The following is a 24,675-nucleotide window of genomic DNA, read 5'->3' as shown; positions in this document are numbered from 1 at the left end:
TAATTAGGAAGAATTTGGTATAAGGAAGGGAAATTTAATTAACATATTTTTTTCTTACCCTGGATCTTTTTACTGCAGGAATTCAGGATTGGAAGGGAGCAATAATTCATTGCAGCAAGAGCGAAAAACATACGCAGCGCATTCAGAAAAGTCAAACCGTCTATTTCTCTCACAACTGCCATCTAAAGTGAACCACAGTTTATTAAATCCTTCATTCTTCAGGTACATTATCATTGCTTTCTGGTGAAGGCATTATCACCAAAACTTTCCCAAAGTCCTTAGTTCAGATTTATATGAAAGAAAAAGAAGCAAAAAACAGTAAAAGCATATAATAACTACTGTCAATTTCTTAATCCTCAATTATAGCAGGTCAAGTGCTCTAGAAATGTATCACTACACAAGTTTCCAGCAATTTGCCTTTATATGGTTATTTTAAAAGAAAAAAGCCTCAGTAAAGGTCATTTCCAATAGATTCCAATACAATGTGTGAATACACATTTTCTACCAACGCTTAAGAAAGAAGCAGAAATAAAACAGATACAGTTAACTTGAAAGTTCATAGTAGTCCAATTATGTGCACATGCACATTTTGCATGTGCGTGAAAACTCTAAGCCTCCAAAGTGATTCAACAGTATGTGAGTGGCCTCTATTTTATACAAACACCCAGCTACAAATGTGGACTGAGGCAGAGAGAGTCAGCTCTGATGCCAGAAAGGAGATTTCATTTATCAAAGTCATCATTAGCTTGATATAAATGACAGTAAAAATGAAACTACAAATTATAGTGACTATTGAAATACACTATTTTTACTGTATACATGTCACAGGTTAAATATAAAATGCATCTATAAGAAATTGCCCTGTAAAAAAATAGCATCCTGTGGGCTCAGAAAATTAAATGCTCCCTTTAGTTAACAAGTGCAAATGTTATTTTCCTTTCAGTTTTATGATGTTTCATGAATGCTATTAAAACCTCTGATGTCAGAGCCCTATAGTTATGTGATGAAAACACTAGCAGGCCCTGTTTGAAAGAAGGTTTCCAAAAGGGTTCTTTAATCAGGGGACAAAACCCAGTACACCCTGCCATAATACCTAGAGCCTGCCCCCAGCCATTGTACTTCCCAGGGGACCTACCACAGACACAGAAAAGCAAGACCATGAGCTTGGGGAGTTCTGGCATCTCACTCCACCAGTCCTCCTGCCCTGTACAGTTACTGGATGCAGCCCCATCACAGACCAGTTTTCTGTCACCTCATCTTCAGCCATAGGCTGGGCAAGGGAACCAGGAAACAGCCTGTAAGCACTTCTATGAAACACCATGTGGCCAACCCAAAGAGGTGAGGGCAATGCTGTTTTACTGCTTCAATTAGTTTTGTTACCAGCCTCCAAATATAAGTTCTTCCCAAGATATAGCTGGACTCTGATGCATATAGCAAATACAGTTACCTTTCTATTACATTTTCTCTTTCAGTGTCTGCAAAGAACCATACACAATTTATAAGCATGCAAGAGCACAGGCTTTATTGGAATAAAAATGAGCCTCAAACTAACTTTACCTCTAATTTCTTTTTCAGAAAAACTGGAGCATCTTTTCCCAGGCATTTCATCAGGTTTTGCAGAATAAAGATGTCTCTGATACTTGAAATGCGCTGCTCCACTAGTAACCTGATGGAGAAACACACACAAGAGCTCTCCTCATTTCAGCAGAAACAGGTAAGTACCCCCATTCTTCTTCACTGATGTAGCCCTCAAGTGAAAGCTTAATTCCTTGCTCCTCTCCCATCTTCCTTCTTTTGAAATGCTGACATAAGTCTCCATGACAGAGCTGCAGCACAGATATTTTACACATGGAAACAATTATAAATGTGTTCTTAGTGTTAATCCTGACAGATGAATTGCTGTTCCTAATACACTTAACAGCAGGGGCACCTGAGCAGACTGCACAAGTGACAGTGCAAATACGAGTGCTGTTAAGCCTCAAGGAATTAACAACGTTCTGCAGAAAAAAAAAATTGCATATTTTTATCTTAAAATCATCGATGTGCAGGCAAGCTCTGAAAATGACAGGAAACTCAGGAATGGACACAGACATCAACTGGATGCAAGTGAGGAATAAAACCCAACAAACAGTGCTGTGGGCTGAACAGGAGATAACATGGAGATCATCTGCTCAGGATGAAGGTGCACTCCTAGCACCTCCTCTTCTGGCTCAGTGGGTGGCATTGTAATTGTTAGGTCTGAACCACCCTTAAATATACCTGCACAGGTAAACATACCTACAAAAACATTAAGTGTCACTTTCTAAGGCAGTGCACTGGTCTGAAACTCACTCCTGCAAATGGGCCAGAGCTCCAGACATCTGGACAGAAAAGTGTAGACAGGACTCCTGCTTTCCACCAACTTTCAAGAACTGTGTACCTGCGCTTCCAGGAAAACCTGGTTTTTGGGTATCACACCCACTTTCTCAAAGCAGAACGTGATACAGGGTCAAAAGTACTAATCCATGACAAGTTTTGTGATAGCCCCAGTAAAATCAATCTCATGGGCATGAGCTGATTGGTTATACACACACATAAATCGCATGGGCCCAGAAAAAAAGCCAAAGAAGTTATTCTGATAAATCACTACACAGAGGGCTTGTTGGACACAACTAGTCTTCATCTGAATTTTCAGTTACTTAAACCACAAGAAAATATTTCCAGGCTGTTAAACAATGCTTTTCATCATGAAAAAATGAGACAGGTCCCTAAGTAAGATAGTCTCATTACCTCCTGTCTGCATATAGATGAAAAAGGGATAGATACATGAAGGGACTTGATCAAAATCACAAAAAAACTGCACTGGTGGAGCTGCAGTCAGAACACAACCCCCTGCTGACCAATCTAGCACCCTTTACCACTGGAAGCCCTCCTCCTTGAAACTGCAAAGACAGTGCCAAAATTCACTGTCTAACACAGCTCTTATCTCATGTGATCATTTAAATCCTAAAACCACAGAATGTACTTTATGTGCAGACATACCCTTGACGATTTCTAACAGACAAGCATTTCAACAACATTTAAATATGAAGGACACGTGAAAGATATATTTTTCTCACTGTAATCCAGCTTGAAGAGCGCTCACATTCTTGTCTTTATCCATCCCTGCTAAGGTAGTTGCCAAAACTGAGATACATCGGTTATCAAGTTGATTGAGCTTCTCCTGTTAAAAGTTTTGACAATGTCAGATTACTTCAAACCAGTAAAAGTTTCAGAAAAGAAAAACTGACCACTTTTAATCTGTAACTGCCATTTTCTTTTTCCCCTCGAAAGTCAATTTATATGCTTTATTTGTGCAGAACCCACAAGGTCTCACATCAGTCAAACTAAGTTGAGTTGAAAGAGGTAATGATTTTTGAGATTTCTCCTCTTTTAAATCTGAAATCAGGCAGTGGTTTCAAAAGTTAAGGAACTTAGAAGCACACACAAATGAATGATGGAAACTGTTTCCATGGAACATCAGACTAAACCAGGGATGTAATCCAGTTCTCTGTGATGGCGCACAGCTTCCACTGGTCATTCAGCCCAAATTTAGGAGAAGGATTTTCACACTTACTTGGCACACCCTGACCAAGGTCTGGACCAGGAGCGTGTTCTGTGGCACGCCGAGGCTCACCAGGGCGTGCAGGCTGAACACCAGGTCCCTGCGCGTCATCCTGCGCGCGTCACGCAGCAGCTGCTGGCACAGCCTCACGAAAGCCGGGTGCTCAAAGATCAGCTGCTTCTCGTAGCGCTGCTGCTCTTCCGACAGGTTCTTGAAGAGCCTCCAGGCCGTGGTTAGAGAGTTTGTGTAGTGCTTAATGGTAACAGCCGCCTCTGCAGCCAGGTCCAGCGCATCGCAAGGACAGGAGCATTTCTGGAGGCTGCTAAAGAACGGGTCACTATGATCCACTACATGCTTCGCTCCAAAGCTCCCAGAATGATGCGACTTTTCAACTTCCAAGGAGCTCTGGGAAGCCTTCTCACCCACCAAAGCTTCTGCACCTGTGCTATAAACATCAGTCTTTTGAGATACAAATCGAAGAGACGATCCATGCAGAGATGGCAAAATATTTAAAAGTAATTTCCTGAAGTTCACATTTCCTGAGGGATCCCTGTGTCTGCCAATCCATAAAACGTGTTTTCTTATTGTGGCTGAAGATTTGGGAGTGAGCATGGAACTGTACCTATGCACACATCTGACAGTATTTAACAAATAACTTATTTTATTATTCATTTCTGCTAACGCCTCATGAATAGATTTGAAATGCCAACTCAAAGTAAGGGGTCCGATGACATTCTACCAGTGGAAACAGCTCTGGAGAAACTGCACAAGATCACTCATCTGTAAAAACAATTGAAAATTATGGATTAGTTACCAGACTTTCAATTCCCACAGTTTCAACTGCCAAATCTGCACACTTTTCCAGGAAGGGAGAAGATCTGGTAAAAGATAAAATGGTTTGCAGAGTGGCTTTTATGTGGTCTGCTACAGTTCAGTCAAACATCTCAGCACAAGGACAGCCTGGGCATCAACTCTTGCTTCCTCCGTGCTGCTCTCCCTGCCAGCTCTGCCGGGAAGCAGAGTCTTTTCCTAAAGGACGTTTCCCCAGGCACGCGCGTCTCCCGACAGGGCTCTGGAGGGTCCCTGCAGACCTTCAGCAGCGGGTAACGGGATCCCACCCGCCAGCCTATCCCGGCCTGCCTGCCATCCCACGGGACAGCCGCCTTCCCGGCACACCCGCGGGCGCTGGCTCTCCCGGCGCCGGGGAGAAGCCGCTGGGTTTCCGGATCACTCCCCCTGGCCCTGGGAGCGCTGCCCAGCAGGGCGGGACAGTACACGGGGACAGAGGTCTTCCGGCGGCTCCGCAGCGGCTCGGAGCGCGCCGGAGGAACGGCGGGGATGGCGCGGGCCGGGCCGGGCCGGGTGTTCCGCGGCCGCGGTTACCTCGCACGCGCCCCGCCGCGACACCGGGCCCGGCGCGCCGCGAGCTCCCGGCGGGCCGCGCGAGACGGACGGCGCGGGCCGAGGGACAAACTGCCGCGGCGCGCGGCGCGTTGCTGAGCAACGCCAAAGCGACCGTTGGAGGGCGGCGCGCGCATGGCCAAGTTCGTGGTGGCGGGTGAGGGGGGACCCGGGAGCCGGGCGGGGCAGCCCCAGCGGCGGCGGCACCTGGGACCGGGAGCCGGGCGGGGCAGCCCCAGCGGCGGCGGCACCTGGGACCGGGAGCCGGGCGGGGCAGCTCGCCGTGCTTGCGGCAGTGGCCCCTGTCTGCGGGCTCACCCCCGTGCCGTCTTTGCGGCTCTCCGGGAGCCGTGTCCGCACGGCGCGCAGCCTCCAGGGGTCCCGGGTCAGCGCTCCCCCTCATCCCGTCGGTGAGGCGTCAGCATCTCTGCCGCTGTCCCCCCAGGAGTGGCCTTCTCGGCTCCTTGGGCGCTGGCTCGGGAGTCTTTTTCACCTGCAGAATTACTCTTCCTTAGCTGGCTCACATTAAACAATGTTTGGTCTTTTAAGCCCTTATCAGTGAATGACAAAATCATCCAATTGTGCTGTTGTTGCTATGTTTACAGGTAAGGCAAACTGCCCTTACTATGCCAAAGCTGAACTCCTGGCTGACTATCTCCAGACTAACTTGCCCAACTTCAGGGTTCACAAGATCACTCAGCACCCTGACAAGTGGGAGGTAAGGGATTGTAAGTCACGTCGCTGGTAGGTGCTCCAGTGCTCTACAAACCAAAAAATGTGCTTATCTGCAGTATGCTTCTTCTCTTGTATTAGTGGTTTGCTGTGTGGATGGAGGTGCTGCAGAAGCAGCTCTGGCTGTGAGAGCCAGCCAGAGGAAAGGTTACAATGTTTTGAGAAACTGACATCTCTGAGTTTCAGCACAGAAGATGGGCGCAAAGTGTGGACCAGCCTTAAGCTGTATTATGTCAATAAAAAGTTCAAGGTGGTTTTGCTTGCTTGCTTGGTTTTCTGGGGTATAAATGGCTGTTCAGCCTGTAAATCTTTTGCTCACTGTGATTACATATACCTTCAGAGTTCTTACTCATCAAGAGCCTTTGTGGCATTCAAGGGCTTTGAATTACAGTGGAAGTATGAAGTTAAATATCACATATTTGTTTCCAGTGTGGATGGGCCTGTCTGAGTACTTGTGCCATAGACATGCTGCTTATAAGGCTCTGAAAAAAACTGCAGTCTTACTCCAGGAGATAGACAGTACTGTAGTATATATTACCTCATGTATTTTGCTTTACACCTCCACCAAGTAACTTGAACAGTTAGGTGAAAAGCAGTTAACCTCTTGGCCTTACTTACCTTCCGTGGCTGAGTAAGACTCATCAGATTACTCACTGCTTCACAACATTGCTGTCTTCTGTACCACTAAGACGAGTAAGTGAAATCAAGACCTTGAGGTGTATCCCAGTGTATCACCATATACCTTGCTTTGTGTTATTCCCACATTTTGTACCCAGTGGTAATTAAATTCTGAAGCACCTTGTAATTATATATGGAGAGGAAATAGTAAGAATGCTTGTAGTTGTAATGTTTAAATGTTATCAAATGTGACGTATTAAAACATCTGGTGGGGATGTCATCAGCAGTGGCTTCGTGACATTTGTGAAACAAATGGATGGGAACACAGACAGTGTCCTATCATTTGGAGAGAATTGTTGGACCGTGGAGGGAAGGGTCAGCTTCTCGGAGGACTTAATGATTTTCTGGAATATGCTCAGGTAATAAGCTGCCTTTAATACTGTAAGCCCATGTTTTACAACATTGCTGTTTCTTTTTCCTCCTTCAAATGTAAAATAAAGCAATTGTTAATTGCTTTATTGGGTTTGGACTGCCATTTGCTTAGAGATCATCCTTTTTGTTCTTAGCAATATTATGGCATCACTTCAATGATGCTGAGCGAGGAAATGTTAAACATTGCTGAGGAGAATCTGCAGACATATCTTGAAATTGTGAAAGAGGATGAAGAGATTAAAAGTCTTATCAATCCTATGCAGATCTGGATTACCAGGTGAGAGTGAAGAGAGTATCTGTGAACTTTTACTCTGTTCGGGAGAATGCACTTTTTCCTATCACATGTAACAGGTGTAACCATCTGAAGTTAATCACAAATCCCTGTAATTTCATGATTTGACTTGGTTCTGCACCCTTACAATTAATATTTAACTTAGCAATTAGTATATAACTTAGAAATAATTTACAGTTTTGTTCTGTTTTACACCAGTTCAAATGAGCGTATGAACAGGCATCATTTAGACCTCAGATCAGTTTAGGGAAAAGCAAGTATTTACAAAATAAGCTGGAAATTTTATAGTGCAACTATCTTGCATTAAATGTTGTTGGAAATACTAGAGTAGGTAAAGAGCAGGTCTTTACTTATAGAAATTCCTGTATTTCTAGTAGTCCTAATAGAGCACCTTAAAAACTGTGGTTCTGTAAAGACATCAATTTTAAGTAGTGGCATTGAGTAAATGCACAGGATAGAGAAGCCTTCAAATGAAAGGCTTCAGAAATGAAAGGAGGACCCAACTCTTTTAATTCTTAATCTGTTAAAACGACAAAAAGACCAGTAAAGGATACAAGCTCATGGTATCTTTAAATGTAATCAAGTACAAAATAAACACCTTTGTGTTTGTGTAATGCTTCCAAACAAGCAGTGGTTCATTGTTAACTGTAACTCTTCTACACCCTCTCTTACCAGTGCATCAGTTCCAATCTGTTATCATCTGATCCCGCTATTGGCAAATGGAGAAGTGTTTGGGATGACCACAGAAATCAGTATCCATTTGCTTGACAGTGAGCAGTTTAAGGAAATGCTTCACAGTATTGTAATGGAAGCTGAAGACATGGCATTCCCACTTCTCCGCAGCATTTCAGAGCACACAAAAATAGATCAGGCTTTTATTGATGCTGATATTATCATTGTTCTTGATGATGTCCTCTTAAACCTTGAAGTCCAATCCCTTGAGAACTACATCAGAGAAGTGAGTGAGATCTGCCAAGTGTATGCTCCCTTGATTGAGAAGAATGCTAAGAGTGAGGTGAAAGTCATTTCATCAGGAAAAACCTTTGCAAACCTTAAGGCAACAATGTTAAGGACATATGGCCCATCCATTAGGCCTCAAAATATCATTGCCATTTCGACATGCTGGGAAAGTGCAGCTAAAGCCATGCTGGCCCGGAAGCTGAATATGAACATAACAGGTGAATGTTTATGTAGCATTTGGGGAATTCAGCGTCCCTTTGGGAGTATATATTTCGTTCCAGAACACAGTTGATGCAGAAATGCACAGTGGTGCACCCACTGAATTTCTTGGCTATACAGAATGTCGGAGTCTTTGCTTGCTCTGAGATGCAGCCCTGCCACTCTGGTGTGTATTTCATACTGGAAATATGCTGAGGAAGACAATTATTTTGCAGATTGGGAACAAGGACTTCAAGATTGCATTTGCACTCTGTAGTGCATTGTTGTTTTGGAGCTGTGAATAAACATGACAACATACTGCTGTGCAGATAATGAGAGTAAAGTAGAACTGTGTTGTAGTATTATTTTGAGGTTAATTAACTTTCATTTTCAGGTCAATTGTTAAAGCTTTGTTATATTTGCACAGTTCTGCACTGCATAGCAAAGGGTTCTCTGACAGTCTGCTCAGAATCAGGATTCTGTAAGTGTTGCATAGCTAGAACTGGTCATTGATGACAAGTCTAGATATTTTGGGGCCTAATAAAATAGAAAAGCAAGTTAATAGGCTGAATAGTCTATCAACAGGTTTTTGAGAAAATCCTTTTGCACCAAAGCAGGTAGGGGTTTTTTTAATGTTTGTTTTTACTGTTTATATATTTGTTTTTACTGAATTTTAAAAGGAAATTTGCAATATGATTTGTTACTGTTTTAAGTTAAATATCTACTAGATTTTGTCTATTATTTACAGTACCATAATATAAATTAAAGCTTCTTTTTCACCTTGTGATGAGGTTTCGTATGTTAGAGAGAACTTGGTTGCATTTTTCAGATCAACTAATTTCTGCTAGCAAGGCAGGGCACAGATTTGAGTAATTCATTTTGAAAAGGATTTATGAAGCCCATTTTTCTGAAAGTATTTGTCTCTTCACTGTCCTTTGTTTCAGGAGTTAAAGATGTGATTGTTTGGGGCAATATTACTGGGTCTAACTACATTGATTTGTCACATGCAAAACTTTATGGATATGACTGTGCTATTCGGGGCCCTCCTAATTTTCAACGTCCTTTGTTGAGTATGATTTATGATAGGTACAGTATAGATTTATTTCTTTCAAGTAAAATTAAATAAATGCTTTTAATCCATGTTTATCTGAATTGTGTAATAAAACATCAAGAAAGGTTTTGTTTTCAAGGTTTGTCTTTACTGATTGGCACTGTACATAAAGGAAAACACAAGTTGAGGTACTCCATCTGCAAAAGAAGTTGGGTAGTTCCTAGTGCAATGCATAGTTCTGACTCTCCTGCCAACTCTGTTTATAACTATATTTTTCCTACATTTTAAGTGGGCTTCTCTTATATCATGAGCAGTTTATAAGAAGTGATGGAAGTCCAGGTAGTGACTTAGATGTCTAGTTTGCATGAAGGAACTTGGAAGAAGTATTAAACAGATTTCTGAACCTGAATTACAGGGAATAGGCCTGAGCATACCAATGTTGTCAGTTTCCCAAAACAGATGATTTGGTAATATATGTGAAAAGGATAGCTAGATAGCTTCCTGTGGAAAGAACAGTAGGAGAGAAAGGGTGGGTGCAGTGAGAGGGCAGCAGATGTACACACACCCAGGCCTGGCTATCTGGAGCTCCCACTCTGGTCCAGACTTAGCATTTGCTGGAGAGCAGACATTTCTAGGCTTGTACTGAGCCTCACACAGATAGACTGGTTCATGGCTGGGTTCTTACAGAACATAGTAGTCTATAAATTACTTATAAAATATTAAATTACATATAAAATATGAATTACAATAATAATAGATGTTATGTCTTGAGCAAATGACCTAACTTTCATAGGGAAGTAGGACTTGGACCTTTTTAAGCTACTTTTTGTTAGACCTTTTTTTTCTCTGTCTGTAAAAATGCCTTGCTTTCAGCAGTGATGTTTGAGTAAGTTTTGACTATTTTCTTTCCTCAGGTTTAGTTCTTTTTTCTCTAAGAAGCTACTCTTCCTGCAGTCACCTTAGTTTTTCATGCCTTCTCTCTCCATTTTTTGTTGGTAGCGAATGGATCCATTCAGAACTCCTGTCGGCACAGAGCACGCTGAGTTCCCGGGTGTCCCGTTGCACAGGAATGTTACCTGCTCATGCGATAGCCACCGTACTGCGGTACTGGCACCACGGCTCTCCTTCTGAGGAGATCATTTCTGTGGGAATACTTAGTGAAGGTAAAGCTAGTTTTGCTTCACATGTTCTCTTGTAGCTTTGCCCTGCATATAATAGCTTTTCCCCATCTATAATATTTTTAATCAATATTTTTCATTTAATAAAATCTTGTAAAAAAAATCATGTGAGGCTAAGAGTTTGTTTCATCATAAGAACTTCCAAATCTAACAGAGCTTGTGATAATGTTCACTTTTTACAAGCATCTCTTAGGTTAATATTGGTTTTTTGCAGATGATCTCTTAGTGGTTTAGTTTAAATGCTTTTCTGATGTATGTGTTTTGTGCAAGAACTCTTTATAATTCTTAGAGCCTAGGCTATGAAAGTGTGTTCTTCTTGTGTAGTTATGTAAACCAAGAAGTGGAATATTTCACAGCAGCCATTTAACCCTTATGAAATAAATAATTTTTCCCTTTTTTAAGATGTGCAACTGATACACAATTGTGTTATTACAACACAGGAAAGACACCTGTTGGAGATGGTCCAGAGGAGGGCTGCACAAAATGATCACAGGGATGAACGCCTCTCTTATGAAAACCGGCTGAGAGAGTTGAGGCTGTTCAGCCTGGAAAAGAAAAGGCTCTGGAGAAACCTTATAGCACCTTCCAGTGCTTAAAAGTTCTTATAAGGAAGATGGGGACAAATGTTTTAGCAGGACCTGTTGCAATAGGACAAGGGGCAATGGATTTAAAGTGAAGGAGGGTCAATTTAGATTAGATATAATTAAGTTTTTTACAATGAATGTGATAAGACACTGGAACAGGCTGCCCAGGGAGGTGGGAGACACTTCAACCATGGGAACATTCAAGGTCAAGTTGGATGGGGCTCAGATACATTTGAAGATGTCCCTGCCCATGGCAGAAGGGTTGAACTAGAGACCTTTAAAGGTCCCTTGCAGACCAAACCCATCTGATGCTATGATTCATGCACATCTAAATACAGTACAGAGTTACAGTAAAAAGGACATTCTTTTTTGAACTGTAGATTGAAAAAGGCAGTCTCCACTTATAATGCGATCTTACAGCTGTAGACTTTTCAAAGTCTGTAGGACTTAATGTTGACACTGGTGAGGATGTAATCAGAAATAACATGTTTTGTCCTTTTTTCCCCCTCTTCTTCAGGTCAGTTTTGCATTCCTGAAGAAATTATCTTCTCTATGCCAGTGAGGTTCCAGAATGGTAACTGGGAAGTCATGACAGAATTAGAAATTAATGAAACAACACAAAAAGTTCTAGAACGCTTATCCCACGAGCTGGTTCAGGTGAGGGTTACTTGAGTTTCGTGTATGCCCATTCTGCCACCTATGGGCACATTGTGATACAATTTTGAGCACAGACCTTTAAGTGTTAGATGTACAAACTGCACACATGCACTTATACATGGTAAAGACTGGGTATTTATAAGTGTAAAGTAGTGTTTGTGTATTGAAATGAGCAGACAACTGTTCTGCCCAAAAGGAGATGATAAAATAAGTTTACCTATGTACGTGTTGAATTTGCACTCCAGTTCTGCAGGCTTTGTGCAAAACAGAAATGTTGCCTTTCATTTCATGTTTCTGCATTTGTTGATTTTGCTTATATGGTATTCAGAGTATTTCTATGCTAGAAGACATATCTTTTGTCATTTTTATGGCTGTGAATGAATGAAGGCCAGACCTTACTAGAATTAGGGATTTTTCAGAAAATACAAAATCACTGAGCAATATTTTCATAATGAACTTCTTGTCACATAGTGAGACAAAAAGAATTTATTTGTACTATTGAAATATTTAAAAAGACTGGTCCCAAACTCCACATTCCAGCTTTAACCAGGTTTTGTGATCTTCAGTCATAGTAGTAGCGTGTAAGAATTATTTTGTTTTAACATATTTAAAGTTTGTGCTAGAAATTAGAGCAGATTAAAAAAATGGATGGTATTAAAATATGCCTTTTCTTCCATTTAGGAAAAGCTCGTTGCACTAAAGGAAATAAATGAAATGCGTCCATATGAAGCAGAATAAAACACCACGTCTTCTCCCAAGTGTTTCTCTGCTGCTTTTCCTATTATTTTGCTTTTCAAGTTCTGTCTTCATTCATCAAAATAAGAACAGATGAACACTAAAGCATGTTTTAGTTTTGGTTTTTTCCCTTTTTTTTTTTTTTATTTTCAGGTTGTGAAATTCCTGCACTTTTCCAATGTTCTCACAATTTCTTTCTAATTTTCATTTTTTTCATTCTTTTCCCTAATTTGTTTTCTTTCTCCCTTCCTTCAGATTCTTTCCAGGACTTTTATATCAGTCTATTCTTTACTATGAGCTGTTTTTTGCCATTAAGGATGGGCTGAAGAATGGGGAAACTATTCCAAGTTAGATACCAGAGCCTCTACTGAGCAGAAAGCCTTTGGGTTATCCATGCTTGGTTTTTGGGAAAGGACTAAAGACATAGTAAGATATTCTTGATGAATGCAGAATTTAATTATTTGGCTAACCATGGTGTTGTTTAATCCAGACAGGGAGTTCCCAGTTAGATAAGAGTGTCCTTAGCTGTCTGCTCTCTTCTTGTATGGCACTGCTGTTCTGTAGAGCTGTCCCGTTCCTCTTGTGTCAGCATTCAGTGCTAAGCAGAGGTGTTCTCACTGCTAGCAGTGATGTGCTTAGTTGTGGCCTTCTCTTGTGACATCAGTATCAGGTGTTCAAGTACTCCCAAAGTGCCCTGCTTTATCTCCTTGCATGTGGAAGTATTTTAAGAGGCTAGCAAAAATAGCTCATGTTTTGCCCTTTTTTTTTGCCTTACCTACTGGGTCACTTTAGCTAGAGTTTTCTGGAGGAGAAAATGCTGGAAATTCCCATATTAAGTAAGGTTTCCATTGCCCAAAAGAGAAAACTAGAAAGAAAGTCTAAGCATTGCTGTAGCTTTTGCAGCATTTTACTCATTAAAAAAAAATCCAGGAAATCTCTAGGTGGAAAAAGATTTCAAAACCAGCATGAATGTAACATTTTTGACCTGTAGACCAAAGTAAAATTTCTACTGGTTTTAATGAGTCTAAGATTTCATTTGCATCTAACCACTTATTTCCTCAGACCAATAAACTATTGCAAGAACATAGTTTAATGCCTAGAATGTTCATATGAAAATTTTGAGGACTGTCACATACAGAGTAGAAGTTTTGTAATTCCAAATATTTTTTTCAGAGGTACCGAAACACAGTATTTTTGTAATAAAATATCTTCTTAGGCAAAATTGATTTTTAAACAAAAAAAAAAAAGTTTATACATCTCCTTAGTGACAAGTTCATCTTTGTTTCTATGTTTTTCTTATTTCTTTAATGAGTTTCAAGAGAATACTCATGTGTTTTAAGTCAAACATAATTAAATTCTTGTTTAAACAGAATTGTTGAGGAACCACCTTTACTTGCATCTTTGGTGTCTTAAATGATGAAGATTGTGTTAATGATGTTCCTGTATTTGCTGATTTTTTATCAGATATGTTTAAAACAAAATAGAAAGCTTCCTGTTCTTTGAATCGGTTACATATAGTTGCAATAAATTCAGTATTTCTGTTCAAATGGAGGTTCAAGCTCTGAATAGGGGTAGACTTCCTATATGAGGAAACTAAGAGAAGTTACTGGCTGATGAGGACAGGAGTGCGAGGGATGTCTCACTGGTCTTGGAGAGGAGCAAAGAAAGCTGGGGTATCACAAGGGGTCTGGAAGAATCTGGGGTTCCATGCAAAGTGTATATGGGAGAAGCAGCATTTAGAGGGACTGAGATATTATTGTAAGTATCTTCATGGAAGAGTTCACATGGAAATTGTAGAAGTGGGTGTTGTAAAAAGTCTTGAAGAGAAGGGTTAGGAACCATTCATTTCATGGGAACTAGTCTCCAGGGAATTAGGGTCCAGTAGTGTATGCACAGAAGATTGGCTGAGTTTCTGAGGAGAATCTGGAAGCAGATGTCTCAGGAGAAAATAGCAGGGAGGGATGCTACCAGTAGTCTCTACAAACTACCTGGTTTTTTCTATAATTCCTTTTCCAAGATAGAAAAGTTAGCTTCTCTAATGTGTATTTACATTTGGGCTTTCTCTATATAATAGTCTTTAGCAATCTTACTCTTTGAATTCTTTTATTCTGCCAGTGGAGATCAAACAACCTGCAGTTCCAGCACCAACACTGCACAGCTGTTAATGAGAGGGAAAATAACTCTTCCTGCAATTTATAAGTAGACTTACCTGACTTCTGAGTCACCATCTGAAAACCTCTCTTCTCAGAGACTGGGAGCAGGAAGAAAAAGCTGCTTGGGATGTCTCATGTATCCTAAATTATTCTAACTGGATTTGTTTAGTGGTGTGCAGGGAAATTCAAGTCTTTCCTCATGGAAGCATAAGTGAATGGAAAATATTTTTTTCCTAGCTTTTGTTTAGGAGAAAAAGAAAAAAAAATAGGAAAGCTAAAATATGGTAACATATTCAAAGTTGGTTACAGCTGTAAAACAGCAATTGACTTAGTTATCAGTAAGTTTGTGTTTTCTATAAGTAATTTTTTACACAAGTAAAAAATTTTTTCACAAGTCTCTAAGTCATGTTATGTATGCAGGGTATTCACGGTATTGATGACTCTACTACCTGGGTGTTATGGTAACTGTTGAAAAATTTATGAAAAGATCTTTAAGTTGTATGTGTCTTACAAATGTTATATATAGATTCGCCATAAACCCTAGCATTTGGATGTACTGAAGAGCTTTGTGGTCTGAACAATTCTAGTTCTAGGACATTACCACTAGGGCTTACTATTTTTCTTCTTTGTGTAGCTGCCCCAACTCTTTGTTACAGCACACTGTGCTTTCTGCATTACTGTGTCAGCTTCTACCTCATTTTCAGTCTCTATAGCAACAGTTTCTCAGCAACTGGGAGATGTTTAGTAAAGGCCTCTCAATTTAGAAATATTGCACTCCAACCATTAAAAAAAAAGAAAAGCTTTGAAACAAAGATCAAAGAAGTTTTATCTTTAATAATTCAGGATATTTATTACTAATTAATTAGTGTTCTCTGTTTTGACTGCTTAGACAATTACCTGATACTTTGATCTGGGCCTTTGCTAGGCATTTGTTGTGAGCAGCTGTAATTTAAAAAGGAAACCTTTAGAACTGTGTCTTGGAGTCAACTTTTAAGTGCTGTAAAAATACTGGACTTCTCTGATTGTGTCATCTGACTTCTGGACCTTCAGTAAGTAATGAGAGGAAGGTAAGCACAGCTGCTGTATTTAAGAAGAGACCATAATTTTGGCCTTTGAATAAAACATAGAATGTCTTTGCTATTCACAGGAAACAAATATAACTGTAGGTTCTTTTATGCATATTTAAGATGTTAATCAGATGTTGTCTGATTTCAAAAGAAAAGTCTCTGTGATCAAGTCGATTGATCTGCTGGGAGGTTTCTGCCTTACTTCATGTGGCTCATCTTTATCTGTACTTTAATTTAATTATGTAGCGTGCTTCAAAATGCATTTTACTTGCTAAAGTACATATTCTGAGAACTTGTATGTCAAACAAAGTACATATAAGTAATCAAGTGTTACTTTTCTTTCATATTCCACTAAGAGTAAAGAAAAAGGCTGCCCTTGTTCTGCACATAAGAGTATTCATGTCAATGGGACCAGGACTGTTAACTGTAACAATTTACTTTCTGAACATTTGTTCATAATTTTAATTTTTTTTGTTTGTATTTTTAAGTGTTGTTCACTATTAAAGCACACAAGTAACTGAAATATAACACATGGGCTGAAATAGTGTATCAATGGGCAAAGTTACTTCAGATTTCATGGGCAGCAGATACTGCTTCTGCTTTCACATTGTGTTCATGTGCTAACAGTGAAGTAGATTCTCTTTGTTTCACCCAGGGACTCCTACTGCAGTCAAGATCTGGACTGTCTGCAGAGTTTTGTATATGAAAATGTAGACTGTACATACATTATAATGTCTTCTGTAACTTTTTGGGAGGGTTCATAGATATGATGTAGTTGGTAAAACACAGAAACACATGGTTGACCGTGAGACTATGAATGCCCAGTACAGGACTATAGAGTGTTTTTCCATATGGGTAATTTAAATGTTAGACATTGTGTTGTACTGGACAGAGATCTGGTCATCTTACAGTAAGTATCAAGCACTCATATATTATGCGTGCTGTATAACTCAATAAGTCAGTGGATCTGTTCTTATTTGAGTGAGCAAATTCTAATGAATTCTAATTTAAATGAGTTTAACCTGGACATTTTAACATTCCTCCAGTCCACTTTCTTTATTTTATGTACCTCTGGTACAGAGAAAATAAAGGAGGCAAGCTGTGTATTGGTAAGTCTACCTTCTAGATTGCTACATGTAGCTTTCACCAAACACTTATGTTTAATTCATTGCTCTGTGTCTTCTGATTTCACTGATTTCCATACATGAACTTTTCTGTCAAGTTATGCAGAGGCTCCTACTACTGCAGCTGTTTTAGGAACAGTTGATCATATTTTCATATATATTACATATGAATATATATATCTATAGGCAAACTTATGTACCTGTGTAAATGCTGGGCAGAGCTGTAGTTTTGCAGAACCCTTAGTAAGAAAGAAAATAGAATAGTGGAAAAGAAACATAGTGGTATTTTTTCAAAGAAGGATTACAGTAAAAACTGTGGCATTGTAGTCTTGAATGAAAAGGCTATTAAAACAAATCTGTATGCCAGTATTTTAGGCATCTAAATTTAAGTTATGTCTGAAATTTAGGGACTGGAACACAAAGTTGCAGCTTTCACCAATTAAAGTGATGAGGAGCATATTTATGATAAACTCAATAATTTTAGATCATTGAATATTTATGCTTCATAAATGACCAGTATTCTGTCATGTTTATGAAATGATCAATGATTCTAACTGAAGAAATGTAAGAAGTGAACATTTGTTTAAGTTCAGATTTAACACTGAATTTTTTATTTAAGTTTTAAATAATTTCCAACTATTTAATTTTTATTTATTTTAGCAAACTTTCCCTTTGTTCTGCACAATAAGCCATATAGATGGCCTTTAGAATCTTGTGTGACTTAGATCCATTATACCTAGTGTTTTCCAACTGCAGTGTCAGCTGAAAGATAGTTACTACAGTTAATTCGTACTTATATTTCTGTGATTGGAAATATAATGTAGTTTAGAGCATTAGTGAAATAAATCCTGAGGGGAGGCATTCAGTTTCCATTATTACAGGGACATAACTACTTTTGCTTTCATAGTTGTTAATGTAAGTAGGTTCATGGTTAAGCTTCCTTTTCCACTTGCGTATCAGCTCAATAAGAAACCATGTCAGCTCAGCCTAAAACTTTGGTTTTGCTTGAAAATTTTAGAAAATACTTTTGAGTAATCACAATCAGTGAATCTGAGGAAGAGTCTGGGGTAGATATGCCCTCTGTGACCTGAAATTGTACACTATGGACCATGTAGTAATCCTGCATGTAAACACCGGGATCTTACTAGTGAAAGATCTCATTTCCTGTACTTAAAACTGTTTTGAGGATTGGTTTTGCCCTGCTGCAGTTTTGCAGTTACTTGAAATACTCCTATTTTGTGCTGAGCATAGAGCTTGCCATTTGCTGGCATTTCTCTGCATGTGGCACTAAAACTATTTTGTTTAATATAATTCTGTTTAATTTAATTTCTGAAATGCATCCAGTGAATTGTGCAGATTAAAAGGTTTAATTTGAATGGTTCAATATGTCTCTGTCTAGAATATATGGTTTTACACTTTGGTTTGTTTTGTTATAGAATGCCTAATGCCATCTGTTAATTTCAAATGGATCCAGACTTGCAGGGTAAGGATTTTTCTTATTTTCCCCCAACTTTTCTCAAAAGGCATTTCTGTGTCTTTTTGAACAGAAACTACTGAATTTTAATGAAATCATGCCACCTTGAGAATCTCTGTGCTGTAGCACGTAAATGACAAATTACACAGCTGTGATGTCCTACCTTTATTGTTGGATGTGTCCAGGCACCTTCCTTGCCACTCACTATCATATTGGCTTATGGAATGGTCAGGCACATAGGGCCATGATCCCTAATTTATAATAAATGCTATGGTTTTTTGCATACTTTGGAATAGGCATGCAGATGGCCATGCACTCCCTTTTTGTGTGCAAAATCTCAGTGGATACCTCATCTGCCACAGAGAAAATACCTCAAAATGCAGAATAGCAGGTAACCAGCTGAAGATGTCAGGAATCAGCACACTTCTATGTGTGTAGGAGCTCCTGTGTCAGCTTCTCAACAAGGGACATTTCTATTTCTTTAGGTGAAATTTGACCCACAGCAGATTATATGATTATAATGATTATATGCTGGTTTTCTGTCCAGAGAGGAAGCCCCTTTCCTATGCAAAACGAAGGATTTTAACGAACGTAAATAGCCTCTCATCAGTAAAAATTCTAAAATGATTTGCTATTTTACTTATGTGTCCTCACATGTGAATTCTGGAACTGTGCTTGACAGGCACAGAATGCCCTACTTTGAGGCCACATTTTGTTTGTAAGGGTGGACAAGAATTAAGTAGCAGATGGCTACTAAAACAGATTCCCTTCAATTTGAAAATCATCTTGTGCATGGAAGGTGTTTGAGTTGAATCATGTGTATATTTCTAGCATTTGTATTTGAGAATAAGCATTTGGAACTTAATCCATAGCCTAATGAAAACCGTGGGAGTTCTGTTGCTTTCAAAAGGGCTTTGGATCAGTTTATTGAGGAAAGAGAACCGATGATGCGTGGAAGTCAAAACTCATTTTTCACATTGTATGACATGCTACACTGCATCTCCAAATAATATCACAAAACATAGTATGACAAGAGCAGGTCTAAACAGATGGTATAGCAGTTATTGGCATCTTTCTATAGCTTAGGCAGCATCTGGGAACCAGAAGAGCCTATAATTTGCTGACTATTAATATTAATCTGGTGTATTTCTTGGAAACCCTTGCACACAGATTGGAACCTTTCCAGACTGAACAGGTGAAGTATTCTGTGAGTTATTTCTACTCATTTATACATATTTATTGCTTATCTTTAGCTGTAATCAACTGTGTGTAACTCTTTCTGAAGTACAGGGAGAAAAAGAGTCTCTGAGGACAGAATGATAACTGATTTGAAGCCCTTTCTAGTTTCTGAAGTTTAGTGAACAAGCCTTGTTTTTTGGTCTTGATGTTCTAGGTATGCGTAAAGTATTTGGTATAGGTCACAGTCTCTTACTTTCCACTCAGAAAAACATCCTTTATTGATATGAAAGAAATAAGCTGAAATCGTATAAGGGTATGGGAATCAGTCAAGCAGATTGAGTGGGTTTGCTAAACAGAGATGTCAAAAGTAATTTGCTCTGGTAAAGGGCTTGTCTTCTTCTGCAAGAGTCCCACATGTTGATCTTGACAGAAGATTTGTTGTTCAGTGCTTGAAACAATATGCATCCAAAACAATAACCCTGCTGTGCAAACTGACAAACTGTTCCTTGAAGAAGAGCATCTCTGATCGAAAAACCTATTTGTGTGAAGAAATATTATTTCATTACCATCTTGGCTAAAAGTTTGTGCAGTGCATAACCCTCATAGGCCTTGTTCTGATATATGAATGAACCTGATTCCCAAAGAAACAGATGTGCTCTCTATGTTAAATTCTGATTTTACAAGGGATCATGTTACTGTTTACAAGAGGACTGTTCACACCACAAACTTACTTTTAAAAAAATAAAATGTTTTCTTTTTGTTTTCTTTTTTTCCCCAAGATTTTCCTTCAGAGTGTTGATCAACTTGAAACTCCAAATTCGGTTGTTTTGATTTTTAGTTAGTTTTGAATGAACCACTCCATTGTAATGTGTGTTTGTTTTCTTTCAGAGGCCTTCAGTGATGTTGAGAACTCCGTATACAGAACAGCCCTAAAACTACGCTCAGTACAAAGTCTTTGCCAGTGTTAGTAGCCAAAGAGAACCCTATGCTTTTACAGGGAGGAGAATCTGTATAAAATTTGCATTGCTGTCACCATGAGTTACTATGCTACTTTGCTCTCTGATTTTCCACCTTGGAGTTTCAGAATGGATTATGAACACTTAACATCTAGATAGTGCTTCATATACAAATTGATTTTTTTTTCCTTTGAATGTCAATGGAAATACATGAGTGAAATTCTAAAATTACGCGGGAATCAAATTATTTTTACAATATGCAGCAATATTATGTAGACATCACTGACAATTATTAATCTATCTGTGTATATTATTATGGTCATGAAAAGTCAAATTCTAACATGTTTCTTAAGAGCTGATTTATTGGAAATAATCATGGCTTATTGAAAATGCATTGACTGGACTATAAGAATTATTGAGAGCAAAATAGAACATGATAGACCAGAAAACTCCTGGTTGGTATTCATTCTCCCTGTCTTTGAAGTGAGGGAGAATTCAGTGCAAGCAGAGAGTTGTACAACAAAGTACTGGTCACATAGCTCACTTTGAAATTACTGACTGTAAATTCCATATTGAGCTAAATTTCATGGAAATCTTGAATTTTTTTATTTGTGCTGAAAATGCGCAATATTGCAAGTGAGGCCTTCAGGGTAACACAGAGAAGGTGACTAGTTTGTTGGCCTTGGACATATTTCTTACATTTGGGGATGCTTTTCTATGAATACATTTAGTCTGGTCTCAGTCCTGATATGGTTTATCTGCCTGATGCTCTGTGTCAATGAGGAAGTCCCACAGGTACTGGTTTTCTTTTTATGTGGTGTATTGTTTTAGGCTTCATTTTACAAACCTGTCTTAGCTAGGCATTTCTGATAAAGAATAGTCATGCTTCCATTCATGAAAAGGCAGGGATCCTCATTCATTTCTTCCTTAATTTTCCCATAGTGGATTTAATTGACGTTTCTCTGATTCAGCACATCCTATCAAGTGAACAAAGCCAGAGGGAAGAGCAGATTTCTCTGAGCATGCAGCAAATCTCTAGAATGCTGAGGAAGCTGTTCCAAAGGGCAAGGTCAGAAAAACCAGGCCAGGTAGATGCAAGAGCTGCTGAATTCACATTGGGCCTGCTGATTGCCATGTATGACAGGTGAGAAGAAGAAGAAATGTAGATCCATTGTGAAGTACTGTAGAGTCAAAGAATGTGGTTTTGGACAGGACCTTAAAGATTATATAGCTCCCACCCAAAGTATTGCTAGACTAAGTCTGTTTCTACCACTCTCACACCACTTCTGTGTAAAACTCTCCCATTTTGATTTGTTTTGCTTTGTATAAAAACTAGGAGTAGTTCAGCAGTAGGAATATAAGGCACAAAACTGCATCAGAAACACAGTGCTCAAATGTTCCCAAAACTATCTGGAAATCCAGACTTTTGCAAGTCCATGCTGACTTTTTCTCTGAACAGCTTTACAGAGTAGCTTTTCTTCTGACTTCTGAAGTATTTTGATACACTCCTAAAAATGAATCCATATTTGCCTCTGGAGAACAGTACCCATGCACAGGTCAGGAATTTGCTAGCCACTTTTTGTTATTCATTTTCCTCAAGCTTAAAGAGTTCATCTACCAATTATGAAACAAAATTGATGTCTCATAACTATGCTGAGAAGCTTAGTGAATAGCAAAGTTTCTGAAAATATTAAGGAAACACCTCACAGAGTGTATTTTTCTTATGTGTTTTTGTAAATAATGAGTTAATTCACTAAAGCAGGATTGGTTTGTGATTGTATCAGATTTAAAAGACAAAGATTAAGTTTATTGTACAAGTTATTTACCACAGGTGAAATTTTTGCCTTCTACATCATAGCAAAGTTTTTACTGAAAGTAAAAGCAAGAGATGTAAGTGGTCGGCAGGACTTTTTCATTACTCATATGATCACTACTGCTTGAGGTCCCACTTTATCAAATTTTTTGTAAAAAATCAGTTAAGACTAAGAATAAATGCTGTATTAAGAAACAAAGCTGGAAACATCAAGAGTATTTTGTAATTTTTGTGTGCTGTAGGGAAATGATTTAGAAGAATCTTCTTTACAGTACTATCTTAGTCTTTTAGTCTGTTTTCTTAGGACTGTCTTAGGAGTGTCATTTTCTTTTTGCTGGTATTTCTTTTTTAAAAAAGAATTTCACAAGTTTCTTGACATGTATATAAGATAGAAAAAGCTTCTCACAATTTTCTAAACATGTTTTCTCTATAGAGTGCTATTCTCCACTATTAACACTGGAAAGTATTTAATAGAAGGAACACATAGGAATTTTCCATGTTTTTGTGGAATTTACTTAATAAGCTTACATAAACATCTTAAGGGTGTTTGATTGTGTACTTCAGCTCTAGTCTTGGAGTTTTTTCTTTGAAGTTTCTGGAAAAACAACAATTTCCCATGCAGTTCATACTTTGGAGTATGAATTGCAGCTTTACACTGTGTGGGTTTATCTAAAGACTCTTGAAGACAAATTAATGTAATGATATTTTGAATCTTTGCAAAAGTAATATCTTAAATATAGATTTCCAGGATTTCCTGGTTTATGGTTTCTGATTAATATCTGCATTGTCTTCACAAAAAAAATTAGTGTTTTTCATTAGGTCCCTATGTCACAAAATTTGGTTCTAAATTAATCTACATTATTTATTATCTAATGGTCAAATCTAAATGTCCTGCTCCTGCATACATCCTTTTGATTAAATTGAGTTTCAGTGCAATTAAATGTAATCAGCCCAAGAGAAGCTTAGTGCACATCTGGGGCCGCAGTGGAGCTGCCTGATGATATATGCAATACTTAGGTTGTATCCTTCATTCAGTACTGTATTTGGGAAGGCTTCCCACAATAAAAAGAGCAGATTTTTTTAGGACATACATTGTAAAAGTAAAATTACATTTTACTTGGAATGTGAAGTCTCTGAAGGAGATGTTTTCTTTTTGTTTTATGATTGCATGATATCTTGGAACAGTTAACTCTGCAGTTATGTTCGGTGACAATGGGTTCTAGACAAAAAATATCACTGAAATGTTACTTTGGTTACATTTATACATATAAAAGGATACTTGTTTGGAAGTTTTCTTTCTACATTCTACTATTCCATTCTTTAGATGTTTCAGTCTTTATATTCTAGGAATTAGAATACTGTAACTTATTTCATTTTCCTAGATCTGGAACAGGGTATGTCAAAACTAGATCTGCTGCAGCTGCCCTAATTTCCCTTTCAGGAGATACTCTACTGGCTAAATACAGAGGTGGGAAATGCATGATTTTATACACTATCTGAAATACTGAACACTGGGGAAAATTTCCATTATAATTTTTTTCATTTTAAAATAAAAGCTCTGCCATGAAAAAAGTAAATTACGTTGACTGCTTAGTTGTAGAGAAAGGCTGATGCAGAATAATGCTCTCCAATCAATATCTGTAGCCATCTTTGCAATAGAGAGCCTCAGAGGAGGTTATAGTGACATTCAAGTAGAGCTTCTATTTGCCTAGCAGAAAAGAACAGAAACCCCATGGTTTTAAGCTAGCAATTCACAATTTAAATAGAGCACTTCTTGTATAAACATATTTAAATATTTTTCCTAATGTTGTAAGAATGGGTTCATTGCTTTTTTTCCTTGCTTTCCTTCTCTTTCCCTTGCTGTGGGGAGAACTACGGTCACAGCAGTCACTGAGAGCCTGTTAGGTACAAAATATAGTGAAACTTTCTGGAGGGGTTTATTTGTTAGACTGCAATTACCATAACAGTTTGAAGATAGCTTGTAGACAGTTCAGGCTCTGCCAGGATTCCAGGTTTTTCTTCCTTGTTTTCAGCTTTTTTCCAGTTTTATGCTGTCCCTGATGGGAAGGAGATTACCCGTAGTGCCCTGAGAAGCCTTCTAACAGACTTAAATCAGGTAATGTCAGTGCAGTGCTGTTACTCAACAGATTTTGTAGGAGTGTGCTAACTTAGCAGAAGAAAACCCTTCATGGTTGATACCTTTAATGTTTGATTACCTTATGGGACTGAAGTTAATAGGACACTGTGGACATAGGGAGCTATCATGCAAAGTAGGTAAAAGAATCAAATTCTGTCCTTTTTCTCAAAATAACCTCTTTCATTAGTGAATGCCTCTGTGCATTTGTGTTGCCTGAGTTTACAGGTCCTGGAAACAGCTGAATACAATTGTTCCTAAAGCAACTCCAAACTTCAGGTGTCTGTACTCACTAGCATAGCTTGCAGTTGCAGCAAGTTGCCTCAGCAGTCCAGTATTTCCAGCTGAACTGGT

General features: G+C 38.7%; 3 protein-coding genes across 15 annotated transcripts in view; 2 read left to right on the top strand and 1 right to left on the bottom strand.

Moving 5' to 3' along the window:
- FASTKD2 (FAST kinase domains 2) overlaps window positions 1–5,021 on the bottom strand; it is a 10,723-nt gene extending 5,702 nt beyond the window's left edge. The window contains exons 1-5 of one of the 3 annotated variants that reach the window (XM_038142914.1): window positions 4,967–5,021; window positions 3,596–4,363; window positions 3,099–3,202; window positions 1,558–1,666; window positions 59–182 (exon numbers count right to left, since the gene is read on the bottom strand). In XM_038142914.1, coding sequence (XP_037998842.1) covers window positions 59–182; window positions 1,558–1,666; window positions 3,099–3,202; window positions 3,596–4,255 — 997 coding nt within the window. In that variant the 5' untranslated portion in view covers window positions 4,256–4,363; window positions 4,967–5,021. Of the gene's footprint in view, window positions 1–58; window positions 183–1,557; window positions 1,667–3,098; window positions 3,203–3,595; window positions 4,364–4,674 lie in introns of all 3 variants that reach the window. The other 2 variants (XM_038142913.1, XM_038142915.1) reach the window with 2 other exon arrangements.
- Window positions 5,003–21,379, top strand: MDH1B (malate dehydrogenase 1B). 8 transcript variants are annotated; one of them, XM_038142924.1, is made up of 9 exons: window positions 5,003–5,127; window positions 5,590–5,702; window positions 6,622–6,753; window positions 6,901–7,043; window positions 7,734–8,236; window positions 9,161–9,302; window positions 10,267–10,430; window positions 11,547–11,686; window positions 12,368–21,379. In XM_038142924.1, exons 4-9 carry the CDS (start codon window positions 6,922–6,924, stop codon window positions 12,422–12,424), a joined length of 1,128 nt encoding a protein of 375 aa, XP_037998852.1. In that variant the 5' UTR covers window positions 5,003–5,127; window positions 5,590–5,702; window positions 6,622–6,753; window positions 6,901–6,921; the 3' UTR covers window positions 12,425–21,379. The 8 variants fall into 8 exon arrangements, with proteins under 8 accessions (XP_037998852.1, XP_037998851.1, XP_037998850.1 ...); XM_038142923.1 differs by having other exon boundaries at window positions 6,619–6,753; XM_038142922.1 differs by having other exon boundaries at window positions 5,010–5,141.
- DYTN (dystrotelin) overlaps window positions 18,119–24,675 on the top strand; it is a 20,457-nt gene continuing 13,900 nt past the window's right edge. For 2 of the 4 annotated variants that reach the window (XM_038142919.1, XM_038142916.1), the window contains exons 1-4: window positions 20,235–20,381; window positions 21,317–21,518; window positions 23,570–23,655; window positions 24,221–24,303. In XM_038142919.1, the coding sequence (XP_037998847.1) occupies window positions 20,267–20,381; window positions 21,317–21,518; window positions 23,570–23,655; window positions 24,221–24,303 (486 nt within the window). In that variant the 5' untranslated portion in view covers window positions 20,235–20,266. Of the gene's footprint in view, window positions 18,249–20,234; window positions 20,382–21,316; window positions 21,519–23,569; window positions 23,656–24,220; window positions 24,304–24,675 lie in introns of those variants that run through there. The other 2 variants (XM_038142917.1, XM_038142918.1) reach the window with 2 other exon arrangements.

The sequence above is a fragment of the Motacilla alba genome, chromosome 7 (genome assembly GCF_015832195.1).
Source record: "Motacilla alba alba isolate MOTALB_02 chromosome 7, Motacilla_alba_V1.0_pri, whole genome shotgun sequence".
NCBI classification, from domain to species: domain Eukaryota; kingdom Metazoa; phylum Chordata; class Aves; order Passeriformes; family Motacillidae; genus Motacilla; species Motacilla alba.
The sequence above is the reverse complement of the archived record's forward strand: the minus strand, read 5'-3'. Positions and strand labels throughout refer to the sequence as shown.

Excerpts from the sequence above, each read along its gene's own strand:
- MDH1B (XM_038142920.1), top strand. The coding sequence starts at position 5,547 with ATGACAAAATCATCCAATTGTGCTGTTGTTGCTATGTTTACAGGTAAG. Across the intron at positions 6,754-6,900 it reads ATTTTCTGGAATATGCTCAG|CAATATTATGGCATCACTTC; the intron begins GTAATAAGCTGC and ends TTTTGTTCTTAG. Across the intron at positions 10,431-11,546 it reads TGTGGGAATACTTAGTGAAG|GTCAGTTTTGCATTCCTGAA; the intron begins GTAAAGCTAGTT and ends CCTCTTCTTCAG.